The sequence below is a fragment of the Pararge aegeria genome, chromosome 1 (genome assembly GCF_905163445.1).
Source record: "Pararge aegeria chromosome 1, ilParAegt1.1, whole genome shotgun sequence".
NCBI lineage: Eukaryota > Metazoa > Arthropoda > Insecta > Lepidoptera > Nymphalidae > Pararge > Pararge aegeria.
The window spans coordinates 3,892,574-3,919,789 of NC_053180.1; the positions used below are offsets into that span (position 1 = coordinate 3,892,574).

Genomic DNA, 27,216 nt, shown 5'->3' on the forward strand with positions numbered 1-27,216 from the left:
CATAAACATGCGGGTGAAGTCGCTAGCAGACTTTTTGATAAAAACAGGTACAGTATTCTACCACATTAGGATTTTTTAAAGTAAAAGATACTTAAATTTAATTGTTTATATTAGTAAAACATAATAAAACCGAATATTTGTTTGTTTTTTCCTTTACGAGCTAATCTATAAACTGAAGTACCTGTCGTAGATCAATCTTTGAGGAAGGTTATAGGATGTAATATAAAGCTATAACCTTTTATGAGCTCAGAAGATTAAGTTATAGCGCAAGAGGGTGATGTCTTGCAGTAGGTCGGGTTATATTATGTAGAACAGCAGATGTGAAAGTATGTATGGAAACACAGACGAAGTCGTGGAAAAGTGCAAGTAGTTCTTATAATAATCTTGATAATCAATAAATCAGTTATCTGTAAGTTGAAATATTGAAAATGCGTAATAAAAATGAAATTAGGCACGTGAGTTGGCTAAATACTAATGATGGCGTTTAGTTCAAATATTTGCTTTCGCGATGGTTTATTTCCAAGCCAAAATAACTAACGATAAGGCTTTGAGCACACGCTCCCAATCAGTAATCAGTCGATTTCTGAACTGTAACACGAGTTGTTGCATCAAGACTTGTGGCTGTAGCTGTGGTTTGTTATCAGTGACAGCAAAAAAAGTAAATAAAAAATTTATTTGACAGGTAACCTCGACACGGAACTGAGCTTTGAAATAATCAATTGAATTTGTCAACAAATTGTAAATTATTATTTATTTGTTTAAAAAAGTACATCAATTTGTATTTAATAATAATTGAAACTAAAAAAGTGCAGTAGTACATAAAAAAATACATAATAATGAAGTAAAAAATGTATTTTAAGTATTATCATGTCTTGAAAATTTAAATTGCGTTATACAAATACATTTATTCTATTATAACAGGTAATTCTTTTGTTAATTACATTCATAATTTAGGCTAAAAGTTTTTTATACTTGTATGAGTGCAACTGGTTTTATTCACGGTAAAGTAAGGTCGCACTGAGTTGAGGCTATAGTTTAACGGCTGTGACCGTCGCACAGCCTCTATTCTCGTGACATAGTTATGATTCACACATATTGAAGTGTTATTGTCTGTTTTATTAACTGAAAGCATGGTTTATTTTTGCCATTGTGTTGGTAGTAATGACCACAATTTTTTAAATCATCACTTATTTGATTTACATCCCACTGCTGGGAACATACATGCCTCCTCTCTGATAGGAGAGAGAAACCAAGGACATGATACCATATGTGATGGTATGCCATATAAATATCAGTAAACAAATTAAGTATTAGATATTTATTTTAAAAATGAAAAAAAGTACAACATGTATGTTTATTTCTTTAGGTCCTGATTTATTTATAATCTTTATTTGTGCACCACATCAAGTTCAGCAAAATAAAAAAAAAAGAACAGACACTTCAAATACATAGTAGGATACAAAAGGTGGCCTTATAGCTTAGTAGCTAGTCTAATCTCTTACAGGTTTACAACTTTAGGATTAGGAGAACTAAAAAAAAATGAGAAGGTGGGGTACACTGTTCAAAACATACATACAATACATTAACCAGACTATACACATACAACAATACTATTGATAAATATAAAAATATAAATAAACTAATATATACTTTAGCATACCATAAACACTTAAATATGAGTTAGAGTAAATAAATAATACTCCTGTTTATTGAACGAAATATGAGCTAACAGCATTTTAAAATATGCCCAATGACTTTTTAATGTCTTATGTTCATTGGAATTGCATTCCACAATTCAATAGCTTTGACAGTGAACAAATGTCAGCGTACAAAATGATCTAAGTTTGGACTGCACTCAAAAAAATTTTAACTTCTCCTTATGATAAGGTGTCTTAGGATTAAATTAACACACAGTACAGAAGTGAAAGTACATGAACATCCTGGCAATGTTGAATAGGTTCTTGTCATCGTTATCTTCCTGTTACTGGTCCACTATACAACCTTTTTTTTTCTTTTACCTTTTCATAGAATGATTTCCATAGGCGTTTTATACCAACTACTATATGGTTGGTATTAAAAGCAATGCACTATGATTCTTCTAATCTATTTTGGTATGTGCAAAGTAAAAATATGAATAATGTACAAATTCTGTTTTTTTCATAAACATTATGTGTAACTTAACTGCACTTCTTATAAATATTATCCTATGTCCATCTCCAGTAAGCTATATGTGCAGTTTTTCCAGGATAAATATTCCTCCATATCAAGAATGCAAGCTACATGTCTGTCAAATTTTGTAAATATTGGTTCAATGGTTGAGCAAAACATAGGTAAAGAACAAATAGAAACACTTTTGCATTTATAATATTATTAGTATGTATATTCTATAACATAGAGATGATTAGATTTTAATTTTTTTTTCTCCTTTCTTTTATAGCTGTAATTCGGTAATCTACTTTGAGACATTGGGCTGTTTGTTTATTTGGGGTTATGGTTATTTTTTTATTATTATTACTTAAATTTTCATTCTATTGCAGAATGGGCAATACCAGCAAAAAGCTGGCGGCAAAATGCACTCTCCTTACAAAAGAGGAACCCAAGTATGTGGCAGCAACCTTCCGAGCAGCAAGCAAGAACTCGGAGCGCATCCGCGAAGAGGATCTCATCGTGAGTGGCAAAGTAGACCCAGTGTCATTAGAAGTTTGTTCATTTTTTGTTCATTTTAGTTTTTAGTTCTTTTGATCTTGATTTGGTGACAACAATCCACACCTATAAAAGGTGTAAAAGTTTTGCGAGACATGTTCCTATGGCACTGTTTTTATGCCTGCATTTCTGATACTGAATTTTGTCGTAATATCTTTTAACTCATAATGGATGACTTGCTTATGTTTTCCCCAGTCCTGTTTGCTTGAGCCTACAGCGAACAGCTTTGGCACAGTTATGTTTGATAATACCCTAAAAGCAGTGGCGTGCATAGAGGGTATGCACAGGGTATGCAGATAATATAAAAAGAAGAAAATCTCCAGTACGAGTTATAAATACTTGAGGGTAGGCTTTTTATGACTCTTACAATGCCTATCCTTAAGTTTTTTACGACTCGTACTGGAGATTTTCTTTATTTTATATCATCTGCCCTCCCTCTATGCACGCCACTGCCTAGAAGTAATCATATTTATAAAATAATTTGTCACCAAATCAAGCTCTTTCATTATGTTCTATCTTTGTTTTCAAATGTTTGTTTTTTATCATAGTTCAGTTTATGAGTTTGGACAAAATACCGACTGGAAGTAGGTATTTTATAAGAAAATTTTCATTTAACACAATCATTGTATTGATTTCAGTAACTGTGATTCTTGTGTTTTGTTTTATCTTCATGTAATTTTTTTGTAACCGTTTTCACTTTCCTCTTTTTTCTCATTAAACTGTTTTGCGGTTTTTAATATATGTTAATAATATAAAAAAAGTAATAGTGTGTTGAAATACAGACCTACTGCACCTAATGTACAGTGTAAAACGAACATACCTAAAAAGCAAAGCGTACTATTCTTTATCCTTCAAAACGAAAATTCATTAATATTACGACCTATCCAATAAAAATACCAAAAATGGTCATGTAGTCAGGTTTATGCACAAGAAGTGTCAGCAAAACTGGAACTCTCTGCAAAAGTCCTATGGCCAGTACTGGATGTGTCGGTTATTATGATGATGAAAATAATATGTCATGCCTTCATCATCATACCGTTGTACAAGATTGTACGAAGATTGTACAAAGCGGCACACGCTACTGTCGCTAAATCTGGAGTTCGACGAAATACGCAATAAGCCTCGAAGAGAAGCTATTATTGGTTCCAGTAAACAAACAAACTAACTAATCGTCAAAAATGGTAAATTGTTACACAAACTATGTGTACTGTAATCACAGTAAATATGTAAGCTTTAATATATTTACTGTGCTTTAGTACAAAACTCCCTGCATATACAAAGTATGAGAACCAAAAACAAAAATTAAATAAAACAAACCAAATTATGTTGGCGCAGATTATGGTGTTATTATATCCCTATCCCTATCCCTATCCCTACTAATATTATAAATGTCAATGTAAGTTTGTTTGTTACGCTTTCACGCAAAAACTACTTACTTAACCGATCCTCATGATACTTTGTACACATATTCTTGGAAGTGTTAGAAGTAGTATAGAATACTTTTTATCCCGACATTAAGCTCTGTTCCTTTGGGAGAGGGGATGAGTGTTTGACGATTTTACACCATAACTCCGACAAATAATAACCGATTTCAATAATTATTTTTGTACTACAGAGGTTATAATTTGTTTAATTTTGCCCACACTGTGGTTAGAGATAGAGGACAGGACTCCTCAGCGGACAGCAGCAAACCCCTCATTTAAGGCTAAGCGATACAGTATACTTTAAAATTTTTAGATCTACAACTAAATTTAATGCAACATCAAAAAACAAAATTAAACGCAGACGAAGTCGCGGGCAACAGCTAGTAACATATATATCCGACGACCAAACCTAACACATTACTTATCCAGGCTTGCTTCTCATATTTTCTGTCAGAAACTTCATTCGATTGAATTTGAGGTGTTTTGCGAGAATACTTAAACTAGCCTACAAAAAAGCTTAAAACAAGTTTCTTTGAAAAGTTTTAAAGTAATGAAGGGAAAAAGGGAATTATTTAACAAAAAAACAAATAGGCGCAGTCGGTTGCCACCCACTGAACTTTAACGAAGGTAGTTGTTAACACGTTCACAATAATTGATAGTGGTACCAGTTATTCTGTTGTACACGTCTCTAAATTAAACTAAAATTGACTTTTAAAAATAAAAAAGATAGTACTATAGTCCGTCCGTATCAATTTACAACAAAAAATTAGAGTGAAGTTACATAAAGTCCCAACAAGCTGAAATTCAGTGAAATTGTTCAAAACATAATATAACTAATATAAAATATAAATATAATATAAAATAATAAACAATGGCTAGAAGTTCCCTATCATTCCCGTGTATGGAATTTTTTTTATTCAAGGTCAAAGGTCAATAAAATTAGTTTTTTGCGATTTTCAGTACCTCAGTAAAAAATTGTAGATCATAAAATTATCTATAAAAAATGTATCAATACTTTTTTCTTACGAGCCACCGTTTCTGAGATATAACGATTCAAAAAGTTATAAAAGTTGTTATCGTCATAATTTGCACACGTTAAAATATGAATATAACACGTTAATATATTGTTTTAGTATATTTTCGGTGAAAACAAGATAAACATTTGTTTTTTTGTATACTTATGTTACTTATTTCATTTGCATATAAGTAAATAATAGGTAGGTAAATAACTGAACTATCTGAAACGGTGATAGCCAAGTAAGGCATCGGCATTCCTTTCTTGTAGACCCAGTGCGAGCCCCGGCAAGCACCACTGACTTTTCGGAGTTATGTGCGTTTTTGCGGAGTTATGTGTGTAAAATGACCGGACTTGATTGATTGATTGACCTTTTTCAGGAGATACCGATTGAAATACGTACAGGCCACCTAGTATTAATTCTATCGAATTTTTTACTGAATCGTATAAATCTTTTATTTAAAGTAACATGTATTTTTTAATGAAGTAAATAATTTATTAAATTTATTAATAGTTTACTACAAGAAATGATTAAAACGATGTGTGGTGTAGCCGCAGTACAGCTTGTTCCCCATTTATATTGGTCAACATTAACCAATAGTCAATTGGTGCGAGCCGGAGTCGTAATCTAGGAATTTGTTTGCTCGTTTTGATTTACGGCACGGTAAATCGACGTAGAGGTGTAAACTTGGTTTCAAAATAGATTGCACGAACGGGAATGCAGTAATATGCTTTTAACAATGGCATTATGCGTTATTGTTTCGGTCCGCGGGTTCGGAGGCGTACTTTACTAATTTTAGTACAACCACCGCATGTATTCGCTGGCAGATTTTACTTCAGGGCCTTAAGGAAGGGCATCTGTCCTACCCTGGAAAACTCGCAGAAAATGTATGAACTGTCTTAAAAAATGTGTAGAGGTCGAGGTATCGATTATGGAGCGCTCTTAAAAATATTTCCAAAAAATCTTCAATATACAGAATTCGATCCATCATCATTCTTTTGGCGCTTTCCCTATTTAGGGTCGGCCCTCCTGGTACTTGTCCGCCATTTAATACGGTCTTGTGTCATTTCTGGTGTTAGGTCCAGAGTTTTCATGTCATTGAAAACGGTTCTACCTCTTTTGCCTTCATCTTTAGCCATTACTCGCTGTGTCATGTGGCTTTTGTCTCTACGCATTATATGCCCGTACCAGCGTAATCGGCCCTCCTGCATCTTATGCTGTACTTCCGCAACTTTAAAAGAGCCTCGGATGAACTCATTCCGAATTTTGTCCAATCTTGTAATGCCCCCAGCGCAGCATCTTCATTTCAGTAACATGTATTTTCTGTTCGTCACTCTTCCTCGTTCTCCAGCATTCGGACCCATAGAGCAGAGCCGATCGTATAGCGTATAGATCGTATAGCTCTTTTGTACACGGAGCCTTTCACTTTAATTGGCAGTTTCAGTTACAGTTTTATTATAAGTATAGACTACTTATAAAGCCAAATCATTTGCGGCTGTTTCATGTAGATGTCTTCGTGCAGTCAGAAGCAAAAAGCTGGGTACCGATGGATAGCTAATAAACTCAATGACATTTGAAAATAAACGCCTTCTATCTATTTGTAATAGATTAAGAATCCCCGCACAATAAAACCGCTCTCAAACATAACAATAGGTTTTATATTATGGCGCTGAAAATATTTATTAAATTACTGTATACTAATAAATAACATAAAATGTTTCAATATTTAAATAGACACTAGCGGACCCGCGCGACTTCGTCCGCGAATGAGTCGACTTAAAAAAGTAGTCGTATGTTGTCGCGAGCTGTTTTATAGAACTTTAAAGAAACAACAATTCCGACAATTCAGATGTACTTACTACATCATCATGTCAGAAAGAGTCATATTTTTCAGTATAAAATATTTATTAAATTACTGTATACTAATAAATAACATAAAATGTTTCAATATTTAAATAGACACTAGCGGACCCGCGCGACTTCGTCCGCGAATGAGTCGACTTAAAAAAGTAGTCGTATGTTGTCGCGGACTGTTTTATAGAACTTTAAAGAAACAACAATTCCGACAATTCAGATGTACTTACTACATCATCATGTCAGAAAGAGTCATATTTTTCAGTTTAAATTGGGACTCAAACGCCACCTTTTTGTTACTTTTCTTCCAATAAAAAAAAAAATAAGTTTATGTTTAAGTTGATTATCGATAAAACACGAATAAAATGTCATTTTCTAAAAATGAATCCTAGCTACTCGTAGTTCGATTTATCGCCCCCGAAACCCCCGTTTATGTTTACCAAATTTCATGAAAATCGTTGGAGCCGATTCCGAGATTCCAATTATATATATATACAATATATAATTGCTCGTAATAAAGATATAAGATTCTTTTTATACCATTAATGAATATTTAAATGCCATTCGTTAGTGATTATTAATTTATTTGTGTTTCTTTGACATGTGCCCATGTAAAATTAATTGTAATTTATTAACTGTATTATTATAAACCTTATTTCATAATTGTATTTAATATTATTGTAATTAATTTCCAGTACCTTAATTTTAACATGAATTAAAATTTAAATACTACTCCACACCAATTTGCATGCCAATTTGGCGTGGTACAGTTAAGATCTACATATTTTTTTCTGTAGCACCTATTTACCTGTATCAGTAAATAACTAAAATTGAATCGAATTGACATATGACATTTTGAAAGCCGGTTGGCGCAGTGGGCAGTGACCTGCTTTCCGCGTCCACGGCCGCGGGTACGATTCCCACTACTGGAAAAATGTTTGTGTTATGAACATGAGTGACTTGGTGTTTTTCTGTATATTATAAGTATTTATGTGTATTATATTCATCAAAATATTCATCAGCTATCTTAGTATCCATAACACAAGCTACGCTTACTTTGGGGCTAGATAGCGATTTGTGTATTGTCGTAGTATATTTATTTATTATTATTTATATTGCGAATAGTTGGCCTAGTCAAATATTTTTTTTAAAATTAAATTTCTTAAACGACTTCCCTCATTATTTATTAAAAAAATCGTACACCAGTTTTGAGAAAATACCCTGCAAAATAAAAAGCGTAATGGTGGCCTTGTTCACCCTGTGCCCATCTGTGGAGTGGCCAGGTATAAGCAGGTGAGTACCGATATGTTATCGATATACTCTCATCACTTATTTGTTCGTATGTTATATCAAATGAAAGCCTATTTTATTCCTTATCTTACTGAATTAGTTTGCCATTAAAAACTTGATTCAATTATGGTTGCTCAGATTTCAGGTGATCTTAAACGCGAGCGGTAAGAGTTACAGGGATCTTAGACTACTAGTGAACGCGAGTGAAGCTGCCATAAAAGCTCTAAGGCAATTTCAACAGCAATAATTCTAGTTCTTGAACGTACGGATGGTCAATTTTCACATATAAAGTTTTGCTACTCCATATATCGTAGCCGTATGTTAATAACAAATCTTACATAGGATAACATGTAAGAATTTTTATTAACATGTTCTTTCGAAATGCCGCGGTCTGAAATCTACCTCCCAAAACGCTCTGACACTGTTTGTATCCTATATCATTGTAACCCTAATGGTGTTTTAATTGGAACCTGAGAAATCAATCAAATCCACCGCGTTTAATTGTTACTGCCAGTCGCAACTGCGCTGACCGCAGTGACGTCAGCGCTGCTCGGAATTGGGAAGGATTGTTTACTCGTTTGCTGGTGATTTATATGGAACCGATTGCCGCTGAGACGATGCCATTAGGCCGTCAGAGCCAAAGTGGTTTTACACAAGCGTTGGCTAATGGGTGTTATGTTTCGGATGCTATATTCTGTGGATAGCCTTCACATTAATGTTTGAACTAACTTGCCTACACTCTATTTCTTATAACTTGTATTACAATATTATTTATAATGCAGTATACAACTATAATAATTGATTATTGCAATGACACTAGGAAGAATTTGTGATTCTAACACGTTTTTTTTGGATGTATGTTACAATTAATTGCTTGTGTGTCTTATGAATAGATAAATAAATATTATGTCAGCAGTCTTTTTAGTGCATGGTACCTATGTTTAAGAAATATTAACAACAATTGCGATAAAATAAATAAAAACAATCAGAATAAAAAGAGGTTTTCTATATGGAAGAGTGTTTTAATTATTTTCTCAACAATTTTAAAATATACTTTACACTAAAATGCAACCAAAACAATTGTTTATCTAAGAGTGTTTAACATATCATTAATTTTAATTATATGACGGGTAAGAATAAAAATTAAGCGTTGATGGCGCAGTGGGTAAAGCTTCAGCTTTCCTTTCTTGGAGACCGAGTTCGAGCCCCGGCACGAGTTCCTCGAGAACCTCAGATTTTTTGGAGTGATGGGCGTGTTTGATTTTAGCAATTTGAATATCACTTGCTTTAACGGTGAAGGAAAATTTCGTGAGGAAACCTGCATGCCTCGGAGTTCTCCTTGATGTTCTTAAGGGTGCGTATTCTCATTCTGAGAGGCTGACATGAGACCAGTATCCTTTACTTGGCCGGTATAGGGTTGATAAATAATAAATAAATATACTACGACAATATACCAGCAGGGCTAGCATGGGCAGGAGATAAAAATTATATCCCCCGATTATATCCCCTAACGAGAAATATAATTAACGTGTCCATCGCCTAAAGATCGGGAACAGGAAATAGGAGAAGATCTCCCTTTCATTTATTCTTATTCATAAAAATAAAATAAAAAACTCTATTAAAAATTTAAAAAAAAAAAACATCCACCCGCTGCTTGCGGGGCTTTTGAATGCCCAAGCAACCGGCGGTCAGGGCTCCAGAGTGAGGAACCTCCTCACAATACGCGCCGTTTCAAGGACTACTGCCTTCTGTATCCGACCCTTGATCCAACAACCAAGCGAAAGCTTCTTAAGATGTTGGTCGAAGCTTTTCGCGAGAAGACCATTGACTGAAACGACGATCGGAACAATAACGGTCGACTCAATAATTAATTATCTTCGTTTATTATTACACATATATTATTTGGATATTATTTAGACTTTTGCATCATTGCTCTGAGATTTGATAAAGCTGTGGGAGAAGATACATTTTTATCTTTTCCCCGGGGATATAATTGTCTCCTGCCCATGCTAGCCGTGCTGTGGCGTGCATAGACGGTATGCACAGGGTATGCAGATGATATGAAATGAAGCAAATCGCCAGTACGAGTTAAAAATATTTAAGGGTAGGCTTTTATAACTCTTACAATGCATATCTTTAAGTTTTTTATAACTCTTACTGGAGGTTTTCTTCATTTTATATCATCTGCCTACCCTTTGCATACCCACTATGTGCGCCTCAGCAATACACACATCTCCATCTCAAAGTAAGCGTAGTTTGTGTTATGAGTACTAAGATACTGATCAATAATTTTATTAATGATATACCTAAATACTTATAATATACATAGATAGTGAAAAACATTCATGTTCATCACACAAACATTTTCCAGGTCGTGGGAATCGTACCCACTGCCTTGGACTCCGAAAGCAGGGTCGCTGGCCACTGTGCCAATCAAAAGCCGTCAAATGATGATGATGATGTGTTGTCCAAGACACCTAAAAAGCGTGACATGACTGAATAAGGTTTTTCTTCACCGTTAAAGTAGGTGGGATTTTAAATTCCACAAATTAAAGAAAGTAAAGACCTGGCTTTTAGTGATATAAAAAAAATCAAGTCACCTGCCATTCCGACTTTAAAGCAATATACAGACACATCTATTACTATCAAACGCGTATATAATGCTAAATCACTAATGGAGGCATAAATTGGGGCCGGTGTAAACAAGCACGAATCTATCTTTGAGAACACTGTTTATTTTCTTCTTGAACAATGGTTGGAAAAATGTTTTGATATCTAATAGCGTTGGGCGTTGAAATGGGCGATTTTAGTAGCAATGTACCGTGCAATATTTATTTATTTTTTATTTATTTATTTATTTATATTCTTATTCTAACACTATCATTACAGAAAACTTAAACCTAATGCGATAGTGTAGCTTTTTTTTTTTTTTTACATAATCTTAACATTATAATATTTAATTACCTATTCGGGTAACAAACCCACATTGCGATCCTCGTGATTTCACTCAGAGCGCAACAATACAAATCACATTGCTCTGATATGACATTGAGGATGCCTGTCATTGGTGCCTCTTTTAATAAATTTGTCCGCCCAATCGGTACTTCCAGCAGTGTCGGCCGTCGCCTCCGCCTCACATACCCCTCGGGGACACACAACCTTACTTGCATTAGCACGTCCGGATTGTGCGTCCTACCTCGCATTACCTCTACAATATAAGCCACGAGTGTAAATTCCCTCCGTGCTCTCAGCTCTCTGTAACCCACCATGCCTAGTACAAATAATGTCGGATACATAAGGGGATAGAAGGGGTATACGCCATACATTCTTAAATATAAGTACCTAATAAATTTGTTTTGCACCCGCTCCAACATGAGGCTATATTTAGTTTCATTTGGGGCCCAAATTACTGCATTAGCTTCTAATTGACTCCTAACTAGTGCATTGTACAGAGCGGCGACAGCCTTCATATTGTTGAAACCACGAACCGTACGAATTTCTATATGCTTTTTTACAGCATTTCATGATATGACTACGAAACGATAGCCCAGCCACAATATGTGTTTGTCCGTCTCCTTTCTTCAATAACGTTCGACTTGCTGGCAAGAAACTTGGCATCCTCAATAAGGTCAAGCAGTACTTCACGCCTGATCAGCTTCTCACCTTGTACCAAGCTCAAGTTCGATCGTGCATGGAGTACTGTTCCCATTTATGGGATGGCTCCGCCAAGTATCAGCTTGATGCCCTGGATTCGGTGGATCGCCGTGCTAGAAGGCTTCGGTGACCTAGCCAATAAATAACTTCAGAGTTTTGAACATCGTCGCAAGGTTGCCTACTTTTCGGTATTCTATAGGATATATTTCGGAGAGTGTGCTCAAGAACTATTTGATCTAGTTCCCCCCTCGCCTTTTACCATCGAACCGCGAGGCACCGTAAGGATTGCATCCCTACGTGGTCGATATACCGCAGACGCGTACGAAGCGATTCGCATCTTCGTTTCTGATCCGCACCGCTAGGATCTGGAATGCTCTTCCAGCTTCCATTTTCCCCAGTTCCTACAATATGAGTACCTTCAAATCAAGAATAGGCATCTTCTAGACAAGCGCGCTAATCCGGTGTGATTGCAGTCAAGCGCTCGTCTATAAACATAAAAAAAAAGTGAAGGCCTCTCCGAAATTAGTACTAGCACAGAGTAGTCTGCTTTCCGTTCTACGTTAAATTCCCTAACTCGCTTCGTACGACAACCGAGGGAAGACGGGGTGGTGATAACTGTATTCTGATCTGTCGTCAACACGCGCTACATTACTTACCCATAGTATAGTATAGTATATAGCCTTAGCCAGGACTTCAACTTCACTTTCAGGGGGCGAGTTGTAAATTTGACTGCTGTATCTGACTCTATCTCTCTTTGGCACGGTAGTTTTCAAACGGATGAACCGATTTGTGTTTGTTTTTTTTTATTTGGATGCAGTGATTGTTAGACATTTTTTATCATAATCGGTTCAGCCATTTCAAGGACGTCAGCTGTTTTGATAGCTGCGACAGGGTCTACCACCCACGAGGAAACATAATCGCAGGAATTGAACAATGTTTGTCTCTCAAACTACTATCAAAAAATCTTTTGTTAAAAATCATCTGACACTATAATATAACATAACAACTGTTCGTCAAAATATTATCGTAAATATTCGAAACTATATTTAAAAATGTCTGGGCTATTAATTCGACATAAACTTTTGAAATGTTTATGAAAGCATCATTTGAAAGCATTTTTTTATACATCATAAAATAATAACCTATGAGCTGATTCGTTTGCAGATGAATTATCCAAACATTTCGTAAGTTTGACACAGAATTCCCGTCTGTAAATAAACCAATTTTTAACATAATTATAAACCTTATTTCGCCTTATTATTCTTATGTTGAACCCGCATCTCTAGGACAATCGTAGCCCGAGTGCTTGCCAATTAAGCTATGGTTCTTGAACCTACGACTTTTTAAACCATTGAAACCAAAATGCATTATACAATAGAGCTTAAAAGAATAAGGTACAATTAATATAATGGAATAACAAAATATTATGGTATATGGTATATGGTGGTACAAAATATACAACGTGTAAAAAAAAAACCGAAATAATACTTCACAGACTTTAGAACGACATTATGTACTGTCTCACAGATTTATCTGTGAAACCGGAAACCTAATAGTTTTTAGGTAAACCACTGCCATAGTTTTTACTGAAAGAAATCAGATACAGCTATTAAATCACATGCAAAATTAAAATCATGTGACTCCTGTCACTTCATTTATTTTTTTATTTCTTTGCGAATTGGGGTTAGCATACAGGTGTTTATAAGGTACGCGTCGCGTTACGTACGCACTATGCGCGTGTCGGTCTTTTATGTTCAATAGGGTTGTCATAAGCAAACACTTGGATTGTTTTGAATTCGTTTGTACGTATAGAAAAATAAATATGCTACTTTTGTTTTAATATTTTCACAAGGTGATTCCTCATGAAATATACTTACGCATACTTCAACATCATTTCGAGATTCGCAGTCACGTTGTATATTAAAATATGTCCCGTTTTCAGAAATTTTGGGGCCCCCAAATAGATCCACGCCTGGCGCAGTACCTCACCAACTTCCTGTTCGGTTCGGGGCCGCAGAAATCATCCTCGGTGGACTTCAATAGATTCGCGGAACTGTACGTTTATAATGTACGAGGTATGTTCTGTCCCTTTGAATTTGTTACAAATTACTATTCTTGCTGTGTTAGTGAAAATGGCGACATTTTAACATGTAGCTAAAACTGACTTGCAGACATGTCCTGAAACTGCAAAAACCTGAAACGATAAGACACAAAAAACTAGTCTGTCACGTAATTTGCCGACCTCGCCGGCGCAACGGTGAGCGCTGTGAGTTTAAGTAGGAGGTCCCGGGTTCCTTTAATTTCTGAATTTTCCTTGGTCTGGTCTGGTGGGAGGCTTTGGCCGTCCGATAAATACTTGCTAAGCGCTCAGCGATTTAGTGTTCCGGTGCGATGTCGCGTAGAAACCAATGAGGGCCGAGGGGTATGACTACCATACTCCCTAACAGGTTAAACCGGTACCATCTTAGACTGCATCATCACTTATCACCAGGTGAGGTTGCAGTCAAGTGCTAAATTGTAGTGTAATAAAGAAAAAAAATTAGAGCTCCTTTTGCACGAAACCAGTGAACGAAAAAAACATAGAAGTCGTGGTTGTAAAAAATTGTCATTCGAATGGCTCCATTGACGCACCATGAATTTAATGCCAAAATACATGATTGGTTCAACTATATTTCACACAGCGCGGCAGCTGCCGCGATTGGCGGGCACGGCCTGCATTGTGACAAGCGACTTAAACGTATGCGCGACACATTTCATAAGCCACTCCCACCGAGGCTATGTTTTCATTAGGGACTAGTTTTGAGCAGTAGTTGTTTCTAAATTTTAGTTTACTGCAGGGAACTTAGCTTAGGCCATATGTCGCCTTTTTATTAGCACTGCTGATTCAGTGGCGTGCATGTAACTTTTGACCAGGGTATGCATATAGCAGTAAGATGGGATAAAATGGTTAATGCTATACGAGATAGATTAAAAAGTAGGCAACGCTTTTGCGCATGTATGAAGTGCACGGCACTGTGCCGATTAGCAGTTATTGCATACGAAATCTATGTGCAAGGTCATCATGGCTCATAGAATTTATATGTGAGCATCATATTTACCCACCCATTTCAGGGCACTCACAAGGCATTCACTCCATTTAGCAGATGACAGTAATTATTTCACCTCTAATGTTTTAACGTTTACCATAAAATGAGTAAAATGGGAAAAGTTGGTGAGCTAGCAACATTACGCAGGTGTCAAGTGAGACATGCGCGGGGCGTTTTCACTGTTTTTGGACACAATGCACTGCATGTAATAATGGCTGAAAGCTGTATTTTATGTATGTGTATGTATGATCTTAACTCAGTGAGCCTATGGTTCTCCACTTATTTTCTGGTATATTGTTCGTATATATATAAAATATATATATATATATAAAAGATTTTCCATGAACAGCAAAAAAGTTAAATGTTTACTATTCATTTTTAGGTACCGTAGAAGAAAGAATGATAGTCATATACAACTGTCTCGGTATGGATTATAACGAAGATGTGGAACTGCCCTATCAACTGTTAAAAGAGGTGAGCGCCCCCATTTAAAAGTCACTAGCCCGCTTATTGACGAACCAGCCATAACGTCGGAACAGTTACTCGACCCAGAAAGCAGGCTCGCTGCCCACTGCGCCAATCGGCCACCTTTGAGAACATGATGGAGAACTCTCAGGCATGCAGGTTTCCTCACCGTTTAAGCAAGTGATATTTTAATTCCTAAACAACGCGCATTACTTAGAAAAGTTAGAGTTGCGTGCTGAAAATTCATTATTGCCTAAACTCTATAATATCTATTCCAGTATTGCGAGAGCATAGTATCGACATACATAAAGATGGTCAAGTCATCATCGTCCAAACGCGTCAGGTCGTGGCAGGACAAGGGATTCAGAGCCAATGCATCCAATGTCCAGGCCCTAGGAGAAGCGGTCGCGGCGTCTGTCGGTGGGGACCTCGACTCACCGCAGCATCATTGCACTGCTGCACAGCTTTCAAAATGGTAAGCATTGGTACTGTTTAGAGTTAAATAAATATACTAAAAGTAAATAAATAAATATGAATAATAAATAAATATATTACGACAATGTACACATCACCATCTAGCCCCAAAGTAAGCGTAGCTTGTGTTATGGGTACTAAGATAACTGTTGAATATTTTTTATAAATAATATACATAAATACTTAGAATATACATACGAGTATAAACACCCAGACACTGAAAAACATTCATGCTCATCACACGAACATTTTCCAGTTGTGGGAATCGAACCCACGGCCTTGGAATCAGAAAGCAGGATCGCTGCAAACTGCGCCAATCGGCCGTCGCAAATATGGTGAAAACAATGGAAAATATTTTTTTATTAAAAAAAATTAAAGAAAGAAGGAAAAATCGTCTTTATTGTCACGCATTAGTGTAAAATGTTACATTTGTGTCATAAATTTGTTAAAGTATAAAAAAAAAATGTGTGACAAAGGAGCTGGCTCAGTATAGCTGCATACTAAAAAGCGCAGCACTAGTTTTCAGCCCTCTTATCTTCGTCGTCACTGAATCCTCGCGACTAAACAATAACAAAATAATCATAAAAAAGGACAATAACATAGAATATAATATATAAACAAAAACAAACAATATGGTAGTGGAATCACCTTTTAGGGGTACCCTATGCCCCTAAATTGAATTCTGCGTGGCCGATTGGCGCAGTGGGCAGCTAGTTCGATTCCTAAAAGTAGACAATGTTTGTGTGAAGAACATGAATGTTTTTCAGTGTCTGGGTGTACCTTATGAATATTATAAAAGTGTGGATGTTTGTTACTCAATCACGCAAAAATGGCTGAACGGATGCGGATAACATTTTGCATGCGTGTAGCCTTTGACATGGAAAAGAACATAGGCTACTTTTTATCCCGATTCCTTAAGTAATTCCCGAGCTAAGACGCGGGAAGACAGCTTTGGTATGCATGTAGCCTATGCTATTAAAAAGGACATGTACTTTTTATACAGATCTTTAAAATAGTTCCCGTGGGTTCGTTAACGAGCGAGCAGAAGCTAGTATATTATAAGTATTTACATAATCATTCATATAATTTTTCATCGGTTATCTTAGTACCCATAACACAAGCTACGCTTACTTTGGGTCTAGATGGCGATGTTTGTATTGTCGTAGTATATTTATTTATTTATTAATCTTGCCAGATCGCTAAGTCGATAAATTTGCCCACTATCGGGCCAGCGAGTCAGTAGCAACTGTTAGAACCCCAACTTATGATTGTAGGTTACAAACCAACATTCTTCTGAAGCAACTGGCAGAGCTAGTGTACGTGAATCTCTACGGGATCAACAAGAAGGCTGGGGATGAAAGCCCCACGCCTCTACCACCAGCTGCACCATCCTTGCTGCCGGCATCTGATGGTGAGAGGATCTTTATGATGGCACATTACCTTACCCAAGGATCTATTGGAGATACAGGGAATCTGTATAATTAAATATATACTTTTAAAATCAGTGTTCGAGGATATATGTATATCAATGGATATATTTATTGATATATGTAAGATTTATATCCGATAAGTATCAAATATATCAATGGATATATATCGGATATCCCATATATTATATATCAAACGGCTAATAAGATTTTATAAAAAAAATCCTTTTTTTATAATATATTTTTGAGTTTTTATACATAAAGATTTTATGTTTCTTTACTTGCTTTTGCCTCATATAAAAGATGATTTTAAGTTATTTAGTTAATTTTGCTTGATCTAAAAGAATCTTATAAGTTTTTTAGTTGATTGCATAGATTCGTATACAAAAGGTTAACAGTGTCATGAAGTGTCATTTTTCATTCAGTTAAGCTTTAAATGAGGAGTTTGATGCTGTCTGCTAAAGACGTCTCTGATAAAATAACCTTTCCAGTGCAAAAAGAACTATTAAAATCGATTAGATTTTGACGGATGGTACAAATTCGACCGATTTTGGAAAATTTCATCCCCCTTCCCATGAAACTGTGCTGAATTTCGGGTTAAAAAGTATCCTAACTCGTAGTAACTGAAATAATGCCAAGTTTCACTTGAATTCATTCAGTTCCGCCGTGATGAGCGGTCCACATACAGACAGACAGAGAGACAGACACAAAAAAATTTCTTCTACTAATAGGTCCTAATAGGTCATATTAGGGGTATGGAAATTTTTCAGTCTATTAGTTATAGTTAACCCTGTCAATAATGTCGCGTAAATACCGATTAGTGTTAAATCGGTATTTACGCGACATCATAACGGAACGCTAAATAACGGAACGCTAAATAACTTTTTATTAAAAACTTGGTCTCAGGTCTAGAAGCGATGCCAGACTATCCGGCCTTCATCGACCTGTCTCACATCGTGTGGATAAACAGCCATTTGCCGCAGAAGTATCAGCACAAGTGGCGGTTCCTCTTCTCCACCAATATCCATGGGGAGTCCTTCTCCACAATGACTGGTAAATATTGTTATAATTTTTTATTAGTGTTTTTACCTACACTTGGAGGAATTATCAATTTTTATAAATTCAAAATGCATATAAAAATTTTCGGAACCGACAGGATTTGATTCATTTTAACTCCATTTTTAGTCGTAGTAGAAGTTTTTGTTTCATAGCTCGTCCGGGAAATTACTAACGCCATTCTTATTTCTGCTGCCGTGCATCACTTTTGTGTTCCAGTCAGAAGTGTGTGGTTGACAGTGAAGGTACAGGCACATTAGCATTTTGCATGCCCTGCAAAGTGTTTAAAGTCCACATGCTTGGTACGTGAATTACAACAATTAAAAAAATCCTTCATCAACATAACACTGCATCTTTCGATTCTAAGTTCTATGAAAATAGTAATCGATATTCGAATACGGTCATTAACGATTAAATATCACCTCAACTCTACTGTGAGGCGGTCCGAGATATACCTTTCTGCATCCGAAAAATCGTCTCGGACCTTTTCCCTATGGGAAAGAATAAAGAAAAATATAAGAAGACGGTCCGATTTAAGTAAAGTCTTTGTACTCTATATTTACGTAGCTTAAAATATCATTTATTTTAATTAAAATAAAATAAGTTAGTGAATTAAGTTAAGAAATGTTTTAGTAAAAATAAAATTACAAGTTTTCCGAAACCTTTGTTAAATGGCGCACATGTGGATAATTGTGCTTGTTTTATTACTAGGTATTTAAGTTTCCTTTTCGTGTTTTTTTTTGTAATATTAGGATTTTAATAAAAGGCATTTCAGATATTACTGGATAAAATTTGATGTCGTGATAGTTGACCGAAACATCAATCGTCATAATTATATCTGGATTGTTGTATTACTTGGAGAGAATAAATTTTATTTTTGGGACCAAAATCGAGATGGTTGCTGAAGGTGAACAATCAAGATTGGTTAAACATTTCATCATCATCATCATCATATGAACTCATTATGCCCACTACAGGGCATGGATCTCCTCCCATAATGAAAACGCTTGCTTAAACCTTTAATATAATTTAATTAATGTACAAAAGAAGACCTACGCTCAATAAAATTTAAGACCGTCTTCTTAGACCAAACTTATTTATAAATAAATTAACAAATTCTTTCAGGTCGAATCCTAGACCAAGGTCCCTCTGTAGTTATTCTCGAGGATTCCTCCGGGTACATATTTGGGGGATTCGCCACTGCGGCATGGGCCTTCGGGCCGAACTTCACGGGCACCGACGAGGCCTTCCTGTTTACGTGCGCGCCAAAAATGAGGATGTACCCCGCGACCAACTATAACGACCATTATCAGTATTTGAATCACCACACGAAGACGCTGCCCAATGGAATGGTATGTTAGTGCTACCTACAACGGAGATTGTATTTGAGGTGCGTTTATGCGTGCGTGCTTGCATAAGTGTGTACGTACATGAGTGCGTGCGTTCGTGCGTTCATGGGTGCGTGCTTGCAATGAGTACGTGCGTGTTTGCGTGCGCATGTGCATGCTTGTATATTGGATTGATGGATTAAGGGATTTGAGTGTGTGTGTATTTTTATGAAGTTATAATACAGGCAATATTTTTTATGATGGTGGATTCAATAGCAAATGATTTTTTTACAAAAAATAAATGTTATTAATTGGGAAACTTTAAGCTGGAGTCTTTAATAAAAAATCATCGCACTCTTGAAAATTCTATAAGTTTAACAGTAAATTAATCTTTCACCAGCTAATGGGAGGACAGTTCCAATTCGGTGGCATTTGGGTGAACGCGGAACCCTTCGGTGAGGGTTCCTCAGCGGAATCTTGCAGCACCTTCCGAGGGTAATTATGTTAATTTTAATCAAACATACTTACTTATAAATGCGAAAGAGTGTTTGTTTGTTTGTCCAAACCTTAACGCCCTGACTAAGCAACAGTTAACTATATACATCTTTACTTTATTTTTGGCATAAAATTAGTTTAAGGGAAGCATAGTATCATAGGCTACTTTTTATTCCCTGAAAACAAACGGTCCCTAAAAGGTTTCGTAAAAAACCATAAAAAACGCTGACGAACTACGCGGGCAAAAGCTATTGGTTTTATAATGTTAATTATTACACTTTATTTAGGTACCGTCGCCTGAGCAAAGAACCGTCATTCCGAATTCGTAGTCTGGAAGTTTGGGGAGTTGGTGACAAGCCAACATTAGATAAAGATGAGGTAAGATAACACTACTAAACTTATGTATGCCTGGTACTTTCGACAGAATTATTATGACCTTTTAGAATAAATTTTTTGAGGACCTACCTAGCGCAGTGGTGAGTGCTGTGGTCTTATGAGTGAAGGTTCCGGGTTCGAACCTCGGCTGATGCAATTTGTAAATTTTTAATATCTGTTTTTACTCTGGTTTTGCCTGGCGGGGGAAGTCGTTGCTACTTCCGTACAGACAAGAAAGATGCCGCGTAGAATTCCGTTTAGGGATTCATTATAACTGCTTTGAATTTTACAGATTAATCGACTATCATCTAAGACTGATATTGCAGTTTTTTAAGTTTATTGCAAAACAAAGTACAAAAAGCGAACAGAGTGCTAAGAATTCTTTGAGCTTTCTAGATAATCACATTTTAGCTATCTCCAACCTCCTTAAAAACCCAAATCCGTATCAATAAACCAATATCGAGCTAAGAACAGGTTCTCAAGTTCTAGTAAATGTATTGACACATACTTGTTCACCTTTTCATAGTTGAATATCGGTTTATTAATAAGTAGTACCTAACTCCTAACGCTAAATTTCTTATATCCCTTATATCCTGGAGCCTTATTAATAAACGAGGCATAACGTCGGAATAGCCACGCAGTGTTCTGACTTCAATTAATGTTACCTTTAAAATGTCAGAACGTGACAAAACACTATATAACTTCTTCAACGCTAAACTTCGTTTATTAATAAAGTGGCTTAGGGCCTTATTAATAAACGTGGCATAACGTTGTCATAGTTCGTAGTATTCTATCAAACTTTAACTGACAGTATCTTTTAAATCCGAGCGTGGAAAGGACTACATATCTATTCCGACGTTATGCCAGTTTATTAATAATGCCCCTAGAATTCCTTAAATCCTAATTCCCTCCTTCAAGCTGCAGCGGCCAAGCGTATCACAGCGCAGTAGCGTGTTCGACACTTGCAAGTCGGAACGCAACTTTCTCCAGCTGTTGGGTAAAGAGCCGGCTAGCGTTGGATTGAGAGACGATTCCGATTTATAACTCCCTGGTACTTTGAACTTCATTTTTGTTAGTACTTCATGGCCCAGTGAAGCCCGCCAACCTGCATTGGAGCAGCGTGGTGGGTCAATACAACTATGTCTAAATCTCTCGTATAAATTAGGAGGTCTGGGCCCACCTGTGGGACTGGCTGCGGATAATGATGATGACCCAGTAAACTACTTGTACAAAATATATTTTTATAAAACTTTTAGTTAAAAACATGCCGTGTGGCGTCGGCAACAGCCTATTAGCACCCCACTCTTCCTGCGGGTTGTAGCGCACTCTGTGCTACTACCACCATCTTATGCCCAGTCACCAAGAACCCGTCTGCCCACGATTATGGACTGATATAGTAGATTAATTGTTTAAAAATAAAAAATATGAAAATAAAGCTTAATTAGCTATACTCCGCGAACAGCAGGTGTAATCTGTAATCTATAATTTCTTCAATCCGTATACTTCCACACGAAACAGATCCTCGGCAATGTACCCTCTATGCACGTTTCGCTCCTTACGACTTTACAATGAATAATTTTTAAGAGATTGTAAAGTCAACATTTCCTTCTATACAATATTTAAAAAAATATATATTCTTATCATACCCTTTTCAGTGTTTTTGCAGGACACGCACAGCAATTAATTCCTATATAATACTATGTATAGTATAAATATATAATATTATATACTAGCGGACCTGCGCGACTTCGTCCGCGAATAAGTCTACTTAAAAAAAATAGTTGTATGTCCAATATAAATGATTCCGAGATTCCAAATACAAATGAATCCTAGCTTGATCAATTTATCGCCCCCGAATACTAAATTACATGAAAATCGTTGGAGCCGATTCCGAGATTCCATTTACATATATACAAGAATTGTTTGTTTAAAGATATAAGAAATATGTTAAATAATATATTTCAAAATAATATATTTTGATAGGTTTATCAAAATATATTATTTTTGACCAGTTTTTCTGGTCTGGTCTTTTGGGAGGCTTCGGCCGCGGCTAGTTACCATCCTACCAACAAAAACATGCCGCTAAGCGATTTAGCGTTCCGGTACGATGTCGCGTCGAAACCGTTTCGGGGTATGAGTTTTAACATAACTGCTATACCCCTAACAGGTTAGCCCGTTACCATCTTAGATTGCATCATCACTTACCAGCTGGTGAGATTGCGTTAAAGGGTTAACCGGCGTGATAAAAAAGCGTAAATGTAATGAATATTATATAATGACAATGTGAGATGGTGATAGCAAAAAAAAACACCCAGCTAAGTTTGTTGTGGGCTTCTTAGACCATGACGCGTTTGGAATCCTCGTAGCTTTAGTTTTAAGTTTACGAATATGGTTATCGCCATCATCTCACTCTCACACATTTCTCATGTAATATACGCATCAAAAGTGCCATCTATGGGCCTACTTGCATTAAGATATTTTTGACTTTGTTTTTTGACGCCATGTTAAAAATAAGCCACCAGAGGTCACGGGAAGATTGTTTTTGTCATGGGCTTCATTAAGTTTTTTTTTATTATTTATGTACAGGATGAACGGGATATGAGTATTCTGGACACGAACCCCGAAGCCAAAGCCATTCTGGACATGGCGGGCCGCACCCGACACAGCGAGGGCCTCCGGGAAGATCCGCCTCTGTGAATGCGTAAGGTTTTTTTATTTACTACTACTATTTTATTACTACCACAGCACTTTAAATAAATAAATAAATAGATATACTACGACCAATACACACATCGCCATCTAGACCCAAAGTAAGCGTAGCTTGTGTTATGGGTACTAAGATAGCTGTTAAATATTTTTATGAATATAATACACATCAATACTTATAATATACAGATTAACACCCAGACACTGAAAAACAATCATGTTCATCACACAAAAAATTTCCAGTTGTGGGAATCGAACCCGCGGCCTAAGACTCAGAAAGCAGGGTCGCTGCCAACTGCGCCAGTCGGCCGTGAAATAAAAAAATAGCGAGAGTACATTTATCTTGTGACTAGCGGTCCCTCACGACGTCGTCCGAGTATAAGTCTATTATGAAAATTAAGCCTAATTTGCTATACTCCGCGAAAAGCAGGAGAATCTGTATAGTTTAATTTATAATTTCTTTACACCTTATACTCCACATGAAACAGATCTTCGGCAATGTACCCTCTACGCGCGTTTCGCTCCGAAACCGGAGCATCCTCAGGAGATGTTGACTTTACAATGAATAATTGTTAAGACCCTAAAAGAACTACCCTAAAAGACAGATATATGCTGACGTGGACTTTTCTTTTAGAACTTTTAACGACTTTGTAATAGGTACATGATTTTATAGAAACTTTAACCGTTTACGTAGCGCACGCAGCGGAATCTCTCGAAAAGAAAAAAAATCCCAGTTTTAAACATTCTTCATTGTTGCTATTTTCCTATTGGTCGTAGCGTGATGATATACAGCCTTCCTCGATAAATGAGCTATCGAACTCTGAAATAATTTTTCAAATCGGACCAGTAGTTTCTGAGATCATCGCGTTCAAGTAAACAAACAAACAAATAAACTCTTCAGCTTTATATATTAGTTTAATAGGATAACGACTAAGACACCAGAGCTTTGCATCTTCTGAATCTCATACAAGACTAAAGTGTATCAGATATGTACCCGTGTTTATATCAAACTGCCCACCGATACAATGTCTTGATGACAAACTTGAAAGACTTTAGAATTTGTGCATTCGCTTTACCTTCGGATTGCGCAAATTCGATCACGTTTCTGATTTTCGTCGATTAAAGTGGCTGCCAATTCGTTTTCGCTGGAATGTGCATATTTTAACTGTCCTTTACAACATCCTTTATAATTATTCTTCTCCTGGTTATTTGTGTGAGCGTATAAAGCTATGTCTTCCGCCTACCTTGCGGTCTTGCGTGCCAAAAATCCTCTTGATGTCCCTTCATGTAATACTATTTTCTTCCAGAAATGTTTCTCCGTCCAGGCTACATACCTTTGGAACTTACTATCAGAACTGTTGAGTTAAATAAGGCTAAGTACTAAATATTTGTCAACTTACACGTCTTCTTTCATACTTCCAGCTAACACGCATACAAACATTCTTCTATCATACATACCCAACGCACACAAGCATAGCCATCCCAATTAAATAATGTGAAATACTAATAACGAGTCGCAATTAAACCTTTACAAAGTGCATACGTATTTTCTTTGAATCTATCCACAACCTGCGAGCACAAACGAACCTTATACTCTGGTACTCCCTTTTAGTAAAACGAAGTTCTTCAGTAATTCTTTCACCTTTAAAGCAGTTATGCTCTGGAACAATCTGCCTGCTGAAATCCGTGGAAGTAGTTCCCTTCCGATATTTAAGAGTCGTCTGAAGGACTACTACCTCTCTTTGAGTGATGAAATTTGAAGTAGATTCTTTATATTCTTTTTTTTTTTTTTAACTGTGTGTTAAAATCTACTTATATATATTATGTTTGTTATATATTTATATATATTATGTATATTTTCTATTTATATATCATGTAGGTATATTTTATATATTACGTATATTTATTTAAATTATATATGTATTTGTATCTTTACATTTTGGTATTTATGTATATCTATCAACACTCTTGGCACTATCCCGTTCTCTTGCTGTAAGTCCTATCTACAAAGGTTGCCTGTAAGAGATTGCTTGCAGCAATAAGGCCGCCTTTGCATGTCTACATTGTGTACTGTATACTCCTTACTGTTTCTTTTCCTGTATGTTATACGTGCAATAAACTTTTTCTTCTTCTTCTTCTTCTTCTTATTATAAACAACAAGAACATATTAGACACTGCCGATCATTGCACTCTTTTAAACACTATGTAAAGCAGTCATTATCTATCGTTGTCATAGAATATTTATCACTATTTACTTATTATAGATATATATAAATATTTATTATATTATTTTTATGTATTTTGTATATATAGTATCTTCAAATTTTATTGTATAAGTATGTAGATTTTCTTTATTATTTAGATATAATGACCTTTATTAGACCTAAACCACAATTAAATCATCTTACTCACATCCTGGGGTAGCTGGAAGAGATATAGAGATAAGCTATCCTTTGTACACTTCATGTATCTTATGTTCACAATCACAATTTATAGTACATAAATAATGTCATGAAAATTGGCTGCGAATCAAACATCATTTTAATTGTTTCTTGAAAACTATTTATTGATTAAATGGGAATTAAGTACATCTATGTGCTTTACACACAATTTTTTCTCACTTGTCAGTGAATGTTAAACATCTTTTCCTTATTTTTAGTGTAAAGATTTTTTTTTAATATAAAAAAAATTAATTGTGATAAAATCAACAAAAAAAAACAAAATAAAAAGATATTTTCCATACGTGCGTTTTTAATTATTTTCTCAAAATAAACTTTACAATAAAAAGTGACCAAAATATTGTTTACATTATAAGACAGGTAAGAAAAAGCAGACTTAAATATAAAGGTTTTTCTTTTCTTTTTCAGGTAAAATCGTAAAGTATGCGGGATTAAAAAAAAATACATCTATGTGCATACAACGTCTTCTCTTTCAAATATGACTAGTTATTAAAAAAAAATACAAAACCCGTGCAATTAAAGAAAAGATTTATAAGAGGCGGTTTCGTGCTATTTAAATGGGGCTGACTGAAAACCAGTGCTGCGTTTTTGACGTTACAACGTCTTATAATTCGATGGAGCCGGCTGCACGCACGAAAAAACATGACGTATGCGGCGTTACCTCGCTCTGAGGCGTTCCATTCAAGGCTTGAAGTGCAAGCGAGAGCGCGGAACGAGCGACAAAGAGGCACAGTCGGTCTCCGCGTTCGACATCTGTCTCTCTCCTACTTGAGTGAGCGATGCGTCCGCGTAATGTATTATTGTATAGAAGCTGTCCAGCTTCGTCTTTCTTTCTTTCTATTTCTTTTCTTTAATGGCGCGGGTTATTCCTACTTAGTTGTCGAAGATATTTATTTAAATTGATTATTAAATTTTATACAAGTGACTTTACATTATATTATATAGTAATTTATGTAGTGGTTAATGTATTTATATCTCTAGTAGAGTCCAAATGTATTTATTTCTTATGTTGTGAAAAAAAACGTGTAGAAATTGAAGCTTGATAACACTGACCATTAATCTGGGATCGATTGAGCTTTTTTTTTTATTACAAGTTAGCCCTTGACTGCAATCTCACCTAGTAAGTGATGATGCAATCTAAGATGGTAGCGGGTTACCCTGTTAGGGAGTATGGTAGTCACCCGAATTGGTGTCTACGCGACACCACACCGGAACACTAAATCGCTTAGCGGCACGTCTTTGCCGGAAGGGTGGTAACTGCCACGGCCAAAACCACCACACAAGAACAGAGTATACTCTGACTTTGGTCAGACATAAGAAACAGTTAAAACGAGACAGTTATATTGTGTCTGACATGCGGTTTATGGTTATTGCACAAACATAAACCGGTATCATGTGACTCAT

At 35.9% G+C, this 27,216-nt stretch overlaps 1 protein-coding gene across 6 annotated transcripts; it reads left to right on the plus strand.

Moving 5' to 3' along the window:
- The first annotated feature begins 577 nt into the window (after nucleotides 1–577).
- LOC120626323 (MTOR-associated protein MEAK7) lies at nucleotides 578–26,434 on the plus strand. Of its 6 annotated transcripts, XR_005658853.1 has the most exons (13): nucleotides 876–921; nucleotides 2,538–2,700; nucleotides 13,884–14,016; nucleotides 15,410–15,501; nucleotides 15,771–15,967; nucleotides 17,241–17,377; nucleotides 18,300–18,446; nucleotides 19,575–19,801; nucleotides 20,178–20,272; nucleotides 20,560–20,650; nucleotides 23,234–23,348; nucleotides 24,661–24,730; nucleotides 26,221–26,434. XR_005658853.1 is itself a non-coding variant. In XM_039893818.1 (12 exons), the coding sequence occupies exons 2-11, from the start codon at nucleotides 2,539–2,541 to the stop codon at nucleotides 23,342–23,344; spliced, it is 1,392 nt and encodes a 463-aa protein (XP_039749752.1). In that variant the 5' UTR covers nucleotides 578–658; nucleotide 2,538; the 3' UTR covers nucleotides 23,345–23,348; nucleotides 26,221–26,434. The 6 variants fall into 6 exon arrangements, 5 of the variants coding, with proteins under 5 accessions (XP_039749752.1, XP_039749761.1, XP_039749744.1 ...); XM_039893818.1 differs by lacking the exons at nucleotides 876–921; nucleotides 24,661–24,730 and adding an exon at nucleotides 578–658; XM_039893827.1 differs by lacking the exons at nucleotides 876–921; nucleotides 24,661–24,730 and adding an exon at nucleotides 663–682.
- The last annotated feature ends 782 nt before the right edge of the window (nucleotides 26,435–27,216 follow it).

Bases quoted from the DNA above. Each gene is read 5' to 3' on its own strand.
- LOC120626323 (XM_039893818.1), top strand. From the start codon at position 2,539: ATGGGCAATACCAGCAAAAAGCTGGCGGCAAAATGCACTCTCCTTACA. The intron at 19,802-20,177 runs GTATGTTAGTGC...ATCTTTCACCAG, and splicing joins AGACGCTGCCCAATGGAATG to CTAATGGGAGGACAGTTCCA. The intron at 20,273-20,559 runs GTAATTATGTTA...CACTTTATTTAG, and splicing joins TCTTGCAGCACCTTCCGAGG to GTACCGTCGCCTGAGCAAAG.